Source organism: Anarhichas minor, unplaced genomic scaffold (genome assembly GCF_050575085.1).
Source record: "Anarhichas minor isolate MPS153535 unplaced genomic scaffold, ASM5057508v1 ptg000045l, whole genome shotgun sequence".
NCBI lineage: Eukaryota > Metazoa > Chordata > Actinopteri > Perciformes > Anarhichadidae > Anarhichas > Anarhichas minor.
Genome location: NW_027466491.1, coordinates 2,832,430 through 2,850,335, shown reverse-complemented (window position 1 = coordinate 2,850,335; position 17,906 = coordinate 2,832,430). Strand labels below are relative to the sequence as shown.

The following is a 17,906-nucleotide window of genomic DNA, read 5'->3' as shown; positions in this document are numbered from 1 at the left end:
TGGTTGTCCTTTTTTCTGATAATGTTCATTTTCAAAAGACATTTTGTAACCCTCAGATTGTAGTGATGTTAACAGTAAGATGCACTGAAGAGTTTGTGGGGCAGCATTGGGATCTGCTGGAAGTTGAAGAAAATTTGCTAGCTTTTGCATTTTAAATGAATTTTAAAGTGAGGCTTGTTGCTTCATTGTTATCGGAGACTATACTAAAATACCAAAATATAAGTATGGCTGTGGGAGACACAATGAAACACTAAAATGGAGTTTAATTATACCATTAAACTGATCTTTAAAATGGATTGTCTGTGATTGGGTATTTATGTAACTTGTGTTATTAGATCACAATAAACCAAACCATAAAGTTAACAGAAACAATCTTTACTACAACCTTCTTTCTATGTCATGAAAAATAATCAAGCCTTGTGCCGGTTTTTCTGGGAAGGAAATTAAAGTTTGAAAAGCAAATGACAACACAATAAAAAAAAAAAAAAAAGTAACCAAACTGGCATTTCCAGACAGTACAAAGTTATACAAGAATGTAGAACTGTAAATGTAGCAGCACCAAGTCATACATCTGACTGCCACAGAATGTACATAACTGAAAATAGTACAAAACAAAACATCGTCTTATCTTTTAGAAAAGTGTGTTCATGCTGCAGGACAGACTGTCTATTCTCAGCAACATATTTTCACCAAAATTGTTTAAATAACAAAATACTCATGTTAACCATTTCCATGTGATTTAAGACTAAAACATGTGACAGTGAAACAACTTTGAACATCATTTCATAATCTCCATCTTTCAACAGAGAAAAGTAGTAAAAAAATGGTCTGTTTGAAATTAACACTGTTCGTCCCCAAATACAATGCAACGCTGCATCAATTCCATTTTGAGTTTGTCGTCACGTCGCTGTGCTATAGTTCCAAGTCCAGCAACAATGTATTCAAGATATCCACCATGTTCACAAGTCAATCCTTCCACGCACCTGATGGCCGACGTGTCAGTAAGACGAGCTGTGATTGACTCCCGTCTTTGAAAGTTTATGACCCGTCAGGGCTGTCGATGGGGTGGTCGAGTCACAGACAGAAGGTTCCGACTGCCGGACCACCTCGTCCAGCTCGCTGATGAAGTGTTTGAGGTCCTCCAGGCAACGTTCGCGGATCTCCCCGAGGTTCTCCCTGAGGGGAACCTGCAGCTGCTTCTCCAGGTTGGCGTCTTTAGCCACCAGCATCTTCACCACCATGCCAAATGTCTCGCAGTCTTGCCGGTACACCTGGAAGTGGATATAGGAGTTTAAAGAAAAAAAACAAAACAAGTATATAGGGTTTGACACACACAGTAAACACAAATCTATTTGTATGCAGATTTTAAAGACGTAAGTGTCAACAGGCAGAGGTAAAGAAAAAAAAGCTCTTAAATGAGATGAAACGGTGTTTCCTTCCTGCTTAACCTGGCGCCGAGGTGTAAATACTCCAGTGTCAATGAGCCCGAGCTGACCGCTCTGGTGTCAACACACGTCACGTAGCACCAAAAGATAAACACTTCTCTTCTCAAGTTTAATAAGGGCCCTTCATATAGGACACGGTGGCACAAGCAGCAATAAAAACCCAGCTTTAGTGGCGTCTCACGGGCTTATAACAGGTGTTAAAGGGACAATGAGGAAGATGAGCCGGAATCTTGTTTGGGAGCTTCTATTTCACACAGACTCTCAAATGTCTCATTAAACGAAAAGAGGGAGCCCTCGGCTTCCACATGAAGCGGTTCGATTTGCAAAATGCCAGAGACTTGTTTCCAGCTCATGAGCCGACAATGAATTTCCAGAAGAGAAAATATCAGTCAGCTAAACTGATGGTAATATTTTGTATGTTAGGTTCCATTTTCGAGGAGAAGTAAAAGTTCTCCCTCGTTTCCTGTTGACCCTCCATTATTGCCATCTAATAAAAAAGGATTACAATTTCCCAACAATAAATCAATAAAATACACATCACACGATGAGGACCTTTTCTAATTGGACAGTGTGATGCTCCACACTGACAGACCTCAGAAACCTTCATTTCCCTGCAGAGTGCTGCTCTCTCCTCTCCGTTTTCTTCCATCTGTCCTTCCACTATTTCATGACTCATTTCCTTCTCTAGTCAGTCTCTCTGTGCCTCCTTTCGTCTTGGTCAATACGATACGACTTATTAATTCGTGCTGCAGGCCGGACACAAGGACCCATCCAACGGCAAGTGTTGTGTGCGGATCTGTGCGTTTACACATATGCCTGTGTGTATGTGTGTGTATAATTAGGCCAGACAGGGGTGAGTTTCAGCCATTCACCGGATACCAACGGTGGCTTCTGTGCTGCGGGGCTTTTCGACCTCGCTGGCTTATTTATAGCCTTTGTTTTCTCACAATGTTCCCGGAACAGAGCATGTTGGAGAAGAGGACAGTTCGCAAAATGAAGATCTGCTGTCAAACTGAGTTTATGTACTTGGAAAATAACAGTTGGCAACTTTCCAGAGCCGGCATCGAACAAAAATATATCTACTGTATAAAAGCTATGGTGAACAAAACAGTGTGAAGCTTGGAGTCTATTACCGACCGCGATGAGACTTCACTGAAGATGATTTCTGCTGGATTGGATACGTTTGTGGGGAACAGTTTCAGGAAAGACTGCTTTCGTAAAATGAACACATTCTGTGCGTTTCTGTTGTACATGTACATCGTCATGTACAATAAATGATCAAGTGGAACAAGTTAGAATAACAAATCTGTTCAAAAAACAAACCCCCGATAGCCCTGCGCTGAAGTTAGTACATCACCCTGTCCTTTCAATGTCTTATCAACCTCCTGTGGTCTCATTCAACAGCTGATAGCTTGATGACAGTGAATGTATTCATCACATTTTCGGAGGAAGTATCCAATCAAGTGCGCTGACAACAACTTCTATGAATAAAGGGAAAGTCGTTCCTAGATAACAATGTGCTGAAAATGTACTTCCTGTATTTAAAAACACACATCCTGAGATCCCTCCCTCGTTATCCAATCAGGAAGGAAAAAAAGGAGAGTACTTGACTTCGGGCGGAGTCGGTCCAGAGCCGTCCGTGCTTCTAAAAAACGTCTTTAAACTGTATTTTAAACAGAGAGTTAAAGCAAGGATTAGGGGGGAGCGTGTGGGAGTGAAAGAGTTGGGGCCTCAGTCCAGTTCTGCCATCTTTGTTCCTAAAAAAAAGACTGGAACAGTCTTTGCTTTCTGTCTTGTAGCCAAACATATTTAGATTCCTCACCAAATGAAATAAAACTCCCTTTGTATCGCAGCATGGCCTGTGAGGAGTAAAACATAATACCCTTTATTGCCCTTCATGCCTTGTCACTCACTAGAACCAGTTAGTCTGTACTGCAGCCAAAGTCAACGTCGACAATGAGAGCGGTTTCAGGTTGAATTTCAGCGGACCAATTTCACTTAGCTACACAAACACACACACACACACACACACACACACACACACACACACAGCGAGGCACTGGTATAATGCAGCCCAGCGCGATGTCTGGCCGACGATGGAAAGTTCAGCTTCTGATCCGTGAAAAGTGTAGAGACAGTCGGCGAGGAGCTACTGGACTGGAGTGTGTTTGTGTCCGTGTGTACCGAAGAGATGGCTAGACCAGATCGAGTGCAGAGAACCAAAACATCTGGCCGACACTTGTCAAGTGGCTAAACACGAGTCGCCTACTGCGACGTTGTTGGTTCAGTCAGAGAAAGAGAGTCCGAATTAAGAGCGTTTAGCTGTGTGTTCTGGGCATGCTGGGAAAATAACACAGGCCAGCAGACAAGTGCTTACTGTATACGCTTTGCAGCGCTGGTTGGTTTGGTCTGCCGCTTTGGCAGGTAACCAACTCTCGGGTTTTGATTAGTGTTTACAAAAGGTTTTAAAGGGTTTAAGTCTTTACCAACAAACAAAGATTTTGCGGACAGAAATATAGGAAATATCCAGGGCAAAATGTTACTAAACCTCTGATTTCTAACCTGGTTGTGTGTGTGTGTGTGACAGAAACCAGGCTGAATTAACTCACGGTCACAACTAAACAAGCCAGCCTTTCATAACCACACAGACAACCTTCATGCAGGTTGGTCTGAATATCACAAAAGCCGAAAAAAAAGGGACAGGAGGAGGAAGAAACGCTGATAATCATCAGTTTCTACTGACAATTCCAAAAGAATTCAGAAATCCTGGAAAGAAAAAGTGAAACTTCATATCCCTGTGAACACGGAATACACTGTTCCCTCTGCTTTTTCCATCCAATCTACTCTTTCCAGACCTTCACTTCATGACTACATCTGAAGATTGAAGCAAGCGGGCACGAGTCATACAGACATAGATACACGACCAACACCTTGACATGGGTCTTCCCAAAATGCACGCTGTATGAAATGATCTGAAAACATGAAATAAAGCTCAGACAATAGAGCTCGAGGAGGAGACGGGCTATAAAACGGGCCAGAAGCTGCAGCGTCAGCAACAGCGTTATAACCCGCCTATAGGCTCTGTGGCGCAGCTCAACGTGAGAGCGCGGTGTGCGCTCCAGGGCAGAGCTGGCTCGGGTTTAATGGTCCCAGTAAAGCAGCGGTAGCGCTCACTGGTGCAGGAATGGCCTTCATTAGATAACTGAGCAGAGCTGGAGCCTCAGGGGCGGTTTTTAGCTCCGTTAAGCTCTCAATTTATTGTATGCACAAATCTATACCATGCCTGTGCTTTACTCGTGTTCCTGCTTTCCATTATGTGTTCCTGTAGGATACACATTATCCTAATGTTCTAAATCTCTGTGTGCGGGCGTTTGAGTGTGTGCGTGTGTGTGTGCAAAGATGAGTCAAACACAGAGTTGGGATGTTGGAGCCATGTGGGACATTAAGCTAGCAGAGGGTATAATGAGCAATTGTTGCCGTCATGCCAGTCAGGATGGGAGATTAGCAAGAGCCACCAGGAAACTGGTGATAGATTTGGCGACCAGCTACTTCGGCAGATAATTAACCACCATTCTGCTACGAAACTGATATCTGGCTGTCGATTGGTGGACTTTAGGATGTGCCCGCCCCTGTGACTGGTGGACAGAGAAGTTAATTTCCTGCCTTGTTGCGAACATAATAGCCGGCTGTTCCAGTAATGCCCATCCAGTAAAATAATCCAGGTGCGAGTCAGAGAAGTCGAGGCCACCACATGTACGGGATCGTTTGCCAAGCGCACAGCACGGACCGTGCGTGCGCCAGGTTGACGTTTATAGAAAACTCTTACAAATGAATAACTTGTAATGAGAGGATTGGAAATGCAGTCGTTTTCTACTGGCACAAAATGTTCACTTATATACATTTGATGTTATTTTTTTTACACTGAACTACTTGCCCCCGCCCTCCCCCCCAGTCCACAGATCATCTGAGTGTAAGCTGGAGTTGGACAGGTACCTTCTCTATCTCCCGAGCTTTGGCAGCGATGGCCAGGGATCGCCGTTCTTGAAAGTTGTCCGAAGACGACTTCTGGCTCTCCTCGACGACCGGAGCCACCAGAGGCTCCTCTTTTTCTCCCTCTGGAGGATGGTTCTCCTCCTACAGGAGGTAGAGGAGAGAGCGGCGTGAGTCACTGCTCAGAGGAGGATGCAGAAAGGTCAGCAACAATTTCACAAGCACGAGAGGAATGAAGTTTTTAAAAATCATGCAGCACTACAGTAGTACTACTACTGCCAAGTTGGCAGAAATGACGAAGGCTAGCAATAACCCGAGACAGAGAATGTGAAAGGACGTAGGTCAGCGTGCGCAGCGCTGTGACCTGATCTACTGACTGTTTAACTTTACAGGAAAGATGTGGTTGATGAGGCGTACCGAAGGATGAAGCTCAGCTTCTGAAGCTGAACACTCAGAGTATACTGATGTGTTACGTCTGCAAATAGTGCTGTAACTCCTATGAATCCCTTATTCTTCCACTAAGAAGCTGCAGCTCGTACGTCATATTCATCACAGCAGATGTGGATCTTCATATCGTACACTGTTATCATTACTCAGCCAAATTATGACTAAAACCTCCCGGCTTAGCGTTGCACTTATCGCTCAATGTAAATTGTAGAATTTGATACTTCAGCCGTTTATGTATCTTAAAAGGAAATCTGGCCAAGGCAAGCCACGATGAGCCACCTAATGGACAGATTGGAAACTCTCATGCCCATAAGTATGAATGTTGAAAGCCAAAAGAAGGAGAAAAAAAAAAAAAAAAGGGAGAAATGAGGCCAACTTGGTTCACCGCACAATTTCTTTTGCTCATTTCCTGATACTATTAAGAGTTTGAAGGCCAGGGAGCAGAACTGCCCAGCCATGACTAAAGTCCACTCATACATTACGGGGGAAACAGGCCACGGACTAAGTCACAATATTAAATCTCTTGATGAATGAGGAAAGACGTCACGGGGGGGGGGGGGGGGGGGGTGCATCACGAAGCCGAGTGTAGCGCAACTCATAAAGCATCATCCAATTATCCCTCCTTCCTATTCTCTCCCTGAAGCTATGCTCGGGAGGAGTCCAGCGTGTACGCTCGTGGATGTACGTTTCGTCAGTGAAGGAAATATCCCCGTCTGAGTCTTTCACTTCATCTCGCTGGGCACAGCACGACCCAGAAGGCATGTTAGACAGCGTGGCAGATCTATTTTGTGCAAACTGGACTAAAATGTCATCAGTCGGGAAGTATGGGTAATCTCTTTTCAATGTAAATACTAAAAATCTATTTAAAAAAAAAAAGAAGGTTTAAGACCTAAAGAACTTGCTTGGTCTGGTGAACCATCACAAAGAAATCTCGGCAATTATCTCGTGTTGGTGAAATTCTGTAATGACAGGGACCCGATGCCTCGTGTAGGGGATGAAACCTTCTGGCGACCTTTTCAGTTACAGGTTGTGCTCTCTGACCACAGCCGGCGGTGCTCTTTAGACCCCCTCCTCTGTCTGGGATGGCTCCACGGAGCCTGCGAGTGTGTTTGTTGAATCCCCACAGCAGGCAGCGGCCGGGGGGCCTTGAGTGCAAGCTTTACTGTGGGGGGGGATACGGGCCTTTCATCTTGGCCAAGGTTACGGGTTTGTGCCCCCAGAACAAAGAAGAAACAATGCACCACAGGCCAGATCAAACGGCAAAACGCAGCAGTGTGTATCAGTGTGTGTGGAGGGGTGGGGCTCTGAAACCTTCATCACAGCAGTTGATTGGGTGATGGTGGGTGGTTCTTAAAAAAAAAAAAAAAGAAATGCACATAAAAGGAGGAGAGGACTATGTTTCTATTCTGTATCTTGTAATTTCTAGAGTATAAAGCAAGCGCATGGATTTACAAAAGATATCAAAGAGCCCAACATGCCACAGCTACCAGACACAGTCAGCCAGACCCTTCAACAGGAAAAAAAAAAAAAGGAAATGATTGTTCATTGTAAACGGTGTAAACACACCCCAATGAGTTCCACAGGGAGGCTAGTCAGGGACCGAGATCCTGGGATAAAACTGGGACTTTGGCTACCGAGTTAGCCTCTTCACTTCTGGGTGGCCGTAGCCAGATGCATTGCGCCTAATCACATCTGATTCTATTTACACTCCTCTGCAGAGATGGATGATATCAGCAGTCATTTGCAAAACACGCAGGAGGGATCTACATTCAATACTTACTCAAACCAGTAAAAGTATTTATATATTTCTTATTTAAAAGAGCACTTTAAGGAAGCGCGGCTCGTACTTTCGTCGACACTTGAGCCCCTTTCTCCCTCCATCGCTGCAGGTTCTTGTGATTGAAGTCTGCTTACAGCACAGGTAAACAAAGCATAGGCCCGATGGCTTTTATGCTCTGCGTGAGGGCCACTTTAAAACCCATTAACATACTTGAATGGGACTAAGCACTTATTAGAAGGATGGAATTTAAGAAGTTCCAGATGCATCCTGCTGTACAGTGACAAGAGGCGGGGCTGAATTGCTGTATTTACAATATAAGACAAAAAGCGTATATTTTCAAAAAGAAGCAACGGCTTGTGTTGCGTTTTTGCTTGTTGGAGTCAACTTTTAAAGTCAAATTCAAGCAGTATTGCAGTTTGGTACCTTGTTTGAGGTTGCGCTGTGTGGGGAGCCCTCTCTTGACAGGCCAGGAATTTTGTCTGGAGAAATGAGAAAAAAAAAAGACAAAAAAGAGAGTTTGACAAAGTGAGACGTGAGTGAGGTGCAAAATAACATGAGGAAAAAAAAAAATATATATATATTTGGAATGAGGATAAATGAGAGGAAGGAAAAAGGACAATTAGTATGTCCCGACAGTTAGTGAGTATGAGTTTATGATTATCAGGGCTCTGTAAAGGTGTTGATGTTTGGATCCAGGATCCGGATGGGTAGAGGCTAGAACATCTGGAAAAATCAAGACACAGATGGTTCGCAATCGCGCTCCAAACTAGACACAACCTCCTCTCACACTTCTCCTACAGTCCATCCAAGGCTTTGCAGCCGACCAATCAAGTCTACACCAACAAACACGAGCTCCGAGCAGCCCCTCTATGAAACAAAAACACCCCGATGTGGAAGCTTTGGCTTCAGGAATATCCATCAGACATCCTATACCCCTTTTCCCTCTTCGTCCACACACACGACCTGGTGGCATCTTTATGAGGCCTGACAAAGTGGCAGACAGAGCGGGGAGGAAGGCTGGCTGCTGGACACATTACAGACCACTCAGTGTCTCTCCGGTTACCCAGCCTGGGAATAGGTTAAGTTTAACGAGTGTAACCTTTGTATATTTCTGAAACAAACCCGCTGCATGTAATTTCATCTCGCCCTCGTCCATTTGCATTGGAAAAAAAAAAGAATCAATTGAAAGAAATGGCACAGAGGCTGTACCGTGTAGGTGTAGTGCTTACATTTAACGGTGAAACCACTTTCCAATGCTGCCCACAACTATTCTGAACTGTACTTACAAGTCATCCTGCTCTGAGAATAAGTCAACCTAGCAAGACCACTCACTGCCCGAATGCTCCGCTATAAAACATGATCAATGATGTTATGTTCTCCTTTCGAGAGGTTGAGATCAAACACATGTAGAAACAGTCTTTTGTCACATGACGTCTACTTGTAATTCTAAGGTCTACTGAGCTAACTTCATGAGTAAAAAGCACCAATCAAATAAAAAAATTTTAAAAAGGAGAGAAGGCTGGCCCTGAAGATGGTAGCAGACCTAAATAACAATGTGCTACTTGTGCAAATAAGGAGGTAGAGATGTATAAAAACATGCAGAAAACAAAGGTTACACTAGCAGTCATGCATTTTACAGTCCAGTTAATCAAAGCTGTATTGCTGACATGCTGGGAAATTAGTTATGGAAACTTAGCACAGTCAATGTCCGATGTCAGTTACATAAATAATTGAAATAAAATAAAAACCTGCGATGCAAACAGGCATTAAAAGAGGCTGCGTGTCCTAATGCCTGCATATAAGTACTTTGATACGGACCGTAAAGTCTACTGTTCCTTCACTCTACCCTCATCAAATGTGTTATTTCCAGACAGTGTTGTGCCTAATGACTCAGAACTGAAGGGAGAGTAATGTTCTACACAGCATCAGGGTAACACCTGCTCAGCTGGTCTGTTTAATTACTTTTAAAAACTTTCATCTCCAAGCCTAGAAATTTAAATGGCGGCGTACATTTACAGACCAGTGTAGGAACCATGGAGAGTGCTAACGTACCTCCACAACAGAGAGTAGCAATGGTTTAGGGAAAGGGGGGAATCCATTACAGCAAAGTCACTACTAGGAATTCATGATGCAACTTACTTCAGACCTGAGTGAAACAATTTCAGTGTCAAATAGGACATTGGAGTTTATCGTGGTCAATTACACTGAGGGCTTATATTATACTTTATAATCATTCCGTCCTCCATCCTTGCATCCTTCTCGTGACTTAGTGGCCGACATCTTTTCGAGCATAGAAAGCCACAACATCTCCTTCTAACATTGCTCCGACATGACAAGGATGCAAGGAGATGTGTGAGGAACAACGCATCAAGCTTACGGTCACCCAGGTCCAAGCTTGTTCACATGGCTCAATGTACAGACCCAAAGTTTCATGTCCACTCTGTTGAGGAAAGAGCGCCCCCCAAAGGTGCTCAGAAACCCCCTCTGGACCGTCCACATCTGAAAAGCCAGCCAGCCAGATTATCAGTCATGGATAAGACAGTGACATAAAAAAAAGGTCTTGGCAATGAATGTACATCTTTGGGGGAAGATCTGTAAAGACCTAAATCATCATTTTCAAATGGCCAATAAAGTAGTCGTGGCTTACGTTACAACAGCTGGCAGTGACTATGAATGTTTGACAATACTAGGAAGATGAAGACAGGATGGACACGGGGGGGGGGGGTTTAAAGAGCTTGACACTGCCTCGGGGCGAGGGGGGGAAGTCCAAGGACTCTACATACTCTTGTCTTGCTGCGAGGGAAATGGCAGGCTCTTGGCTCTGTCTGGTGAGTAGCCTCTGCTGCTGACGCTGGAGCCGGAGCGACTTTGGGGGGAACGGGCCACCTCGCGGCGCACGGGAGAGCGCTCTCTGAGCGGGGGGAACGGGGCCACCTTCCTCCTGTAGGGGTCCTCCCTGGAAAAAAAGCAAGAGGGAAAAACAAGTCACGGACCAGACGTCGCAGTAAACGCAACCACTTGTCCCTTTCCTCTTTCGTGCCAATGTAGCACAACACTGCCATCTAGCATTGGGGACTACACACACACACATGCAGGTTTTTACTCTGACCCTATGTGTTTTCACTTCCTCTCTGACTGCAGCATTAAAAGGCTGCAATGATTGCACATGAAAGCCCTCTGCGGAGATGAAGCATGCATTCGTTCATACCCTCGGTCCAGGTTGAGGATGGCTTGCACTAGCGTGTCTTCGCCGCTCTCTGGGAGCGATCGGGGCGGTGGGTAGATGCCCTGGTTTCGCACGTTGTGAGGAGGCGGGGCACGGTTGCTGAGGGAATAAATACACACAAATGTTGCGGTCGGTTGCGGATACATGCTGAACATGGCGACCAATACCATTTGGTCAATTTGTATTTCACCTGATTCAAACAACCTTAAAATACCCGTGCTGTCAGGATTATGTATGCACCCTTATCCCTGGTGACAATTTATGAGCATGTTCTTCTTCCTTTAGCAAAGTATGGTTATGACTTCACACATAACACATTACCATATAAGCGGTGGAAGTCATCCAATAGCCAGATGAGATCTAAAAATGGCTTTGATATCGAGGATCTACTTCTAAAATATCATTAATGCTAATGCATGAGAACACGAAAAGAAAGATAAAAGAAAGGCGACACTTATCGTGATTGCAAACGGATTTCCCAGAGGGTCTAAATATTCATGAGAAGCTGGAGGTTTTATTATAAGGTAGATCAATGTTTAATGTGTGGTCACAAGGTCATATAATAATCAACTGTGTGGAGCATTTAGTTCATGCTTCACAAGAACAAAACCTTCTTGAATGGGAAAATAAACCTGTACATGCATTGAGCAAAACCTTTTACCAGCTACCCACCACGTCTCACTCTCAGGTGACCTCTGACCTTCACCCACACCAAACCCACCAATCAACAGGCCGGAACTGACCTCAGTGCCCTTTCACAACTCTAAATGTTAGCTTGGAGTGAAAGCCTTCATTTCCCTGTCTGCCTGCTAAGGGGGGAATCTTGTGAGACTTTTTGTCCTGCAACAGTTCATGTTTAAGTTTGGCCCCCGACCAACGGTCAATGTATATGCTAATGAGGGGATTTCAGATGGAGTGATCATAAAAAGACCGCAGAGCATCGAGTATCACGGCAGGTTGTGTTATCGTATTTCAGACCTTTGTTGTTTTATATGTGAATTTCAATCAGCAGTCAAATATTAACTCAAAAACTACTTTTGGCAGCGTCAAACCGCACAGGTGCGATGTGAAAACCTAATCAACGTTCTCAATAACCAAGGATGAGTGTTTCCCACCATGCAAATGCACCAGTAGTGTTTTACTGTACTTCAGCACACCTTTAAAAATTGTTCACTTTGGTAACGCCTTTCATTCACAAATGGCCGGTTTTCCCCTTAATATTATTGCCATTTATGTATTTCTATGCCTGGCCAACACACTGTTTTATATGTTATTAAGCTGAAGCTTTTGAGTGAATATTGTCAACAATCAGTAGGCTAAATATTTGCAATCCGATCGAGAGACACCGTTCAGCTACAACAGGTCAGCAGAGGTGGGTGTGGAGCACCAGGATTGTGAATAGGGTGAGACGGGCCAATATGGGTCGGGGCAGACCTTGATTGATAATTGCTGCTATTCAAACAAAGATAGAATAGAGGCCTGCTCCTGCAGCACCGCCCTTCTTAGTCTAATTAAAAAGGAGTAAAACACAGAGGACTTGTACAACTCCCCAGCTATTCATAATGATAACATCTAAATCTAATGAGTGATTTTACATTTGAAAAATGGTTCGGTATTTTATGGAACAAATATTAGCTGCAGTTTACTTAAACTCCAAAGGCCGTCCTGGGTGCTGGTCTTCCCTGGGTCCTCTGTAAGGGTACTCCTCCTACACAAGGAAGAAAATGTCAATCAAATGATTTGATTATGTCCTAAAATATAGGTGTTATGAAACCTAGTTAGTAAATAATCAGTCTGAAGCTACGGACAATGATGCAAGTTTTGATTTTAAAAGGTTCGTGTAACTTCCATACATCGAAACTTGCCCCTGTAATAGCAGCTCATGGATTCATGACCATCAAACTGATAAATATGGACGCCAATATATCATTTTTAGTGAATTTTAGAACGTGTCTTCAGGAAAAGTCACTACGTTAGTTAATCAGCTATAAAAGATGAACAGAAAACGACTGCAAAAGAAAGGCTTGAAAATATTTCAACTTGAACCTTCAACTATAGCGCCCCCAGCTGGCCAATTATGAGCGTAGCTTTCAAACCAACAACATTAACATGACATGCAGTTGTAATACGTCTGCAGCACGTTTAAGACCTTTGGTGTAAATGTATGTACAGTTAGTCAGTCTGGCGCATGTAGTAGTATTAATAGTATTGTTAATTAAAGCATATATGAAAAACAGGGAGCACAATGTCAAAAACAAAATACATACAATCTGTGTGGCGAGTTTGTTTATCAATGGAACTCAACAGTTACTTTGTAAAGTGGCAGCTGCTAATATTTCTGACATTCAAAGCTAACTTCTTGGCCCGTGTTTAATTATGATTATCTCATTCTTGTTTTGGCCTCCTATCATGTTCTGGTTGCATTTATGTTAGCAATATATTTTACAGCTTTTTTTTTTTTAAATCACTTTATTCAACTTCTTTTTTTAAATGTGCTCTATAAATAAACTAAACTTGAAACAAGTCTTTGGAAGTTCCTAACCACAATGTTACTTTTATGACATTTATGTTCTCACCCTCCTTGAAGGCGGAACAGCTCTGCGCTCGGCAGAGAAATGAAGGTTGTCACCACCGTGGTAGCTCCTCTGTTCTTCATGATAATTTCGCGGGCCTCCTCCATTTGGAAAAAAGCGCGGACCTCCTTCGTATTCGTAACCGCCGCCGCCGCCGCGGCCATAGTCGTCCTCCGGCCTGCCAAAGGGGGCCCTTCTCTCCGCTGCCCCAGCTGCCCGTGGGTAAGGACCCTACCAGGATGGGTACAATATATATATATATATATATATATATATATATATATATATGCTGCTTGGAAGACAAATATCTATGTACTTGTGTTTTTATGTGCTGTCACTATGTTCACACTCACCGGTCTCTCTGCCAAAAAGCGATCATCATACACCTCTCGGATACTCCTGTCTCTCCTGTACGTCACTGCAAAAGGCAGACAGTGAGAGATGATGTAATGTTACGTTCGTACATGCAACCGTGCAGGTGTGGTTCCACAAAATAAATAATGAAAACTAGTTACTGTGTTCATCGACGGTGTGTTTGTTCATGTCAACTTCTTTGGACAGCAGACGTTATTACAAGATATGCAAGAACAGAGAATGATGGTTTATATCTAATCTGATGACTGGACAGAACTTTCCTTAAGGCATTTTGGTTTGGACCTCAGGTGTACACTGCAACAATAAATATAGAAATGCTCTGAATATTGTCAAAAATCTTGCATGCGGTATTATTTGTGTTAGATCTCTTGTGTTGTCGTCCTACCGTAAAACAAAACAGTGTTAAATGAGTGGACTGTAAAGGCAAAGGTTGATCACCAACTTACTTTTGGACTCAAGGGCCTCTGAGAATCGGGGTGATATAGAGAAAATACAATCTTCAACAAAATCTGTAAAAAGATTTTTATTTTTTTAAACAGTGTCAAGTCTATACACATGGAATAAGTTGTCATGCAACCGTTTAGGAGAGAATCTCTATAATCAAGCCCATCAATCGGTTATCAGAACACAGAGAGTACTGCTGGACCATGAGATGTGATCCAACAGCTGAGCTGGCTGACGTTTCTTTCTGCAGACTAGCTTGTCGTACGGGTGTACGTTTGACCAACAACACCGTATTAAACGTAACACTAGCTCGATAACACACAGCCGATAAGTTACACAAACCACAGCAATGTGTCCTTTGATGGTGAATTAACTACTAACTACTGTAGCTCCACGTAGAACAGACAGCTAGCGTTGCTAATTAGCTCGCCTCCATGTATGCTGCAAACATCCGCACGTTTTATTTCATCTGAGAACAAGTTAACTAATCTATGCCGACATACAAAATCACAAACAACTATATACGGCAACATATTGCATCTCCTAGATCAATATGTGTTGAATAACTCACATTAAAAGGTGATGTATTCCACGCAAATTGACAAAACAATCTCACCTTCTACTATGGTTTGGTTAGCTTAGCCTTCTCGGAGAGCTACATGTAGAACGTCTGATTTTATTGGACGAGGAGTGAGCACACGTCATAAAGCTGCGACGTACAGACATGGCGTTTGTTTCTTTTTGCTAAACGTCAACTTCTTACAAATACACACAAATCTACGAGTATAAACACATTCATATACATTATACAAACGTTGGAGGCTGTGTAGGTAAGTCGTTTAATGTATTCTGCTGCTTGCAGTTACGTTAACATTTGTAACGCGACATGAATGGTGGACTTACCAAACTAGCAAAGTAGCTAGTTGTGCATTAACCTATTTTTTATGATCATTTGGCTTCTTTTTTGTCTTTCAGTGTGCCATATTCGTCCAGTATGAGCGGGGGTTTGGCACCAAGCAAAAGCACCGTGTATGTGTCGAACCTGCCATTCTCTCTCACCAACAATGATATACACAAGGTTAGTTCCTCATCACTCCTACAACAATGTTGTGGTCAGTGTTATGAAATGTTAATAATGCTTTTATTTGGCTAAAACACAAATTCCACCGTGGTCTCTGAATCCAGGCCACTTCCTTACTGAAACATAACTTTGTCTCATTTCAGCTATTCACCAAATATGGAAAGGTTGTAAAGTAAGTAATGTCTTTCTCATAGTTTATTTTGTATTATTTATATCTTACAGCAATGTGTAAGCCAAACAGTAGTGAATGAATAACCCACAACATTCTGTTAAAGGCTCTGAAGACTTGTAATAGTTATATAGGTATTAATAACTGTGATGCTTCATGCAGGGTTACAATTGTTAAGGATAAAGATACTCGCCAGAGTAAAGGAGTAGCGTTTGTTCTCTTCCTGGACAGAGAATCGGCTCATAACTGTGCACGAGCAGTGAACAATAAGCAGGTGAGTCCGTCACATTAAGACCACCAGTGTTCACGTTACTGTACGTTACCGCTTGTGTTGTGTCTGAATGTTCACTTGTCAGAGTTTCTAATGTGTTTGTCTCCCAGTTGTTTGGCAGAACAGTGAAAGCGAGCATTGCCGTAGACAATGGGCGAGCAACAGAGTTCATAAAAAGACGGAACTATACAGACAAGACTAAATGTTACGAATGTGGGGTGAGTGCATAGTAAACATTTTATCTTGTAAGATTATTAAGTTTTATTGAATTACAGCTGCAAGTATAATCTTTATTTCTGCCCTGAATGAAAAAAAAAAAAAGAATATCCCAGAGAGAGTTGTCTGACTGTGTGTGTTTTTTAAATGAAACATGACAGGACACCGGTCATCTGAGCTACGCGTGCCCCAAAAACATTCTGGGAGAGAGGGAACCTCCGAAGAAGAAAGAAAAGAAAAAAAAGAAAAAGGCTGAACAACCTGAGCATGTGTAAGTCTTAAATAGCTGATATTGTGAGATATTGTATATGAGATTGTGCTGTTTTGATTCCTCCATCTTTTCCCTTTTTATAGTGAAGAAGAGCAAGAAGAAAGTGAAGAAGAGGGAGAAGACCCAACCTTAGATAGTCTGAGCCAAGCCATAGCTTTTCAGGTAAGTGTGTAGATATAGAAATCCAAAATAGATACCTCTATGAAAAATGCGACATACTCACTCCCCCATATAACATGCTACATTATGACCTTTTTATGATGTTCTTATAGCATACTATATTTTGACATTTCTATAGCACACTATACTTTGATATTTCCGCATTGTTATATCTCTTCTGTCTTTTGTGACCCTCCAGCAAGAGCGTATCGAGGAAGAGGAGACGCAGAGGAAGCAGGCACGTGTGTCTCAAGAGGAAGGCGCTTCAACATCCTCAGACTCTAAGAAACCAAGGATCAAAAAGAGTGCATACTTCAGCGACGAGGAGGAGCTTAGTGACTAAGCATAATAACAATAGTACACAAGTTGGACATCAGTTGTTTGTCAAATTGTGCTTTATTTATTTTTTTAATTGAATTGTGTTATAGTTGGGATGCTTCCATTTATACTGATAAAACATGATTTTTTTTTTCTTCTTGTATACAGAACTAAGACATTATTTTTCTGTTTCTAGAAATACTGTAATAGTTGATTGAATGTGTGTGCTTTTTTTCTATGTCAGTCAATAAAACCTTGTTTCCTAATGACAAACCAAAACAATTGTTGGTTGATTGAGTGTTAAATGCAGAATCAGATAAAGAATCCTGAAGAAGGTAATTTACTACTTTTCTTAGCTCGATGAAATAATTGGGAACTGATGCTGGAAATATCCATTTTTATTAATCATTGATCAATTTAGTGGTTGGACTATTTTTTTTTACATAAAACTAATTTTGTCCATAAAATGTCAAAAGCGTTTTTTATAGTCTACTGTTGACCATAAGGTTGTGTATTTCATATGACCATTTTCAACAAGGATTAAACGATGGGCGACACTGGGATGACCAATTCTGAACTTCCTTGCAGACAGTGTGTGTAAATCCTAAATATTGCATCACCATAATGCATCATTGAAGTCTAGTCGTCGGAACAGAATGAAGAACCAGTTGATATGAAAAGGTGTGAGCGTCCCTGCGGCCCCTAATTGTAGCCTTACATTAAAAAAAAGCAGAAGATAGATGAGAGTCAACGTTGTGGTTCGCTTGGAAATGTGTTTTTCTGATGCTCGCTTGCGTCAGCACGCAAATAAAGCGAGGGATTCCCCGATATTTAATGTGCCCGCTTGTGATCTAAACGGCTGCGGCATTTCTGCAGGCTGCGAGTCAAATCCAAAGATGCAGGGCTATGAGACGATTCCCAGTAGAGTGAGCCGATAAGAGCGGTTAACACATTGCTGCAGACGCAACATTATCTTCTATGGCTTTTGTTGCATTTAAGTGCTTTCGGAAATTAACAAGCTATTGCTCTCGTTACGAGGATAATGGATTTACACAGTCTATGAAACAGAGGTAATAGCTGCAAAGAAATATAATTCCCTGAGATGCGACCGCTAGTAGTCAAAGTATGCATTAAACGCAGT

At 42.5% G+C, this 17,906-nt stretch overlaps 2 protein-coding genes across 7 annotated transcripts; one reads left to right on the top strand and one right to left on the bottom strand.

The window, feature by feature from the left end:
• Window positions 1-359: 359 nt before the first annotated feature.
• pphln1 (periphilin 1) lies at window positions 360-14,985 on the bottom strand. Of its 5 annotated transcripts, none has more exons than XM_076111389.1 (12): window positions 14,897-14,952; window positions 14,283-14,345; window positions 13,977-14,012; window positions 13,815-13,879; window positions 13,465-13,692; window positions 12,535-12,596; window positions 10,871-10,987; window positions 10,446-10,618; window positions 10,084-10,161; window positions 8,086-8,141; window positions 5,439-5,579; window positions 360-1,271 (listed from the first exon to the last, which is right to left on the bottom strand). In XM_076111389.1, the coding sequence occupies exons 3-12, from the start codon at window positions 14,002-14,004 to the stop codon at window positions 999-1,001; spliced, it is 1,221 nt and encodes a 406-aa protein (XP_075967504.1). In that variant the 5' UTR covers window positions 14,005-14,012; window positions 14,283-14,345; window positions 14,897-14,952; the 3' UTR covers window positions 360-998. The 5 variants fall into 5 exon arrangements, with proteins under 5 accessions (XP_075967504.1, XP_075967505.1, XP_075967506.1 ...); XM_076111390.1 differs by having other exon boundaries at window positions 13,977-14,009; window positions 14,897-14,946; XM_076111391.1 differs by lacking the exon at window positions 13,977-14,012 and having other exon boundaries at window positions 14,897-14,985.
• On the top strand, window positions 14,980-16,823 carry zcrb1 (zinc finger CCHC-type and RNA binding motif 1). Of its 2 annotated transcripts, XM_076111394.1 has the most exons (8): window positions 14,980-15,110; window positions 15,256-15,358; window positions 15,505-15,533; window positions 15,693-15,804; window positions 15,912-16,019; window positions 16,179-16,288; window positions 16,372-16,450; window positions 16,647-16,823. In XM_076111394.1, exons 2-8 carry the CDS (start codon window positions 15,275-15,277, stop codon window positions 16,788-16,790), a joined length of 666 nt encoding a protein of 221 aa, XP_075967509.1. In that variant the 5' UTR covers window positions 14,980-15,110; window positions 15,256-15,274; the 3' UTR covers window positions 16,791-16,823. The 2 variants fall into 2 exon arrangements, with proteins under 2 accessions (XP_075967509.1, XP_075967510.1); XM_076111395.1 differs by lacking the exon at window positions 15,912-16,019.
• Window positions 16,824-17,906: the final 1,083 nt, after the last annotated feature.

Excerpts from the sequence above, each read along its gene's own strand:
- zcrb1 (XM_076111394.1), top strand. The coding sequence starts at position 15,275 with ATGAGCGGGGGTTTGGCACCAAGCAAAAGCACCGTGTATGTGTCGAAC. Across the intron at positions 16,289-16,371 it reads GCTGAACAACCTGAGCATGT|TGAAGAAGAGCAAGAAGAAA; the intron begins GTAAGTCTTAAA and ends CCCTTTTTATAG. Across the intron at positions 16,451-16,646 it reads GCCAAGCCATAGCTTTTCAG|CAAGAGCGTATCGAGGAAGA; the intron begins GTAAGTGTGTAG and ends GTGACCCTCCAG.
- pphln1 (XM_076111389.1), bottom strand. The coding sequence starts at position 14,004 with ATGAACAAACACACCGTCGATGAACACA. Across the intron at positions 10,162-10,445 it reads TCCCTCGCAGCAAGACAAGA|ATGTGGACGGTCCAGAGGGG; the intron begins GTATGTAGAGTC and ends CTGGCTTTTCAG. Across the intron at positions 5,580-8,085 it reads ACAGCGCAACCTCAAACAAG|GAGGAGAACCATCCTCCAGA; the intron begins GTACCAAACTGC and ends TACCTCCTGTAG.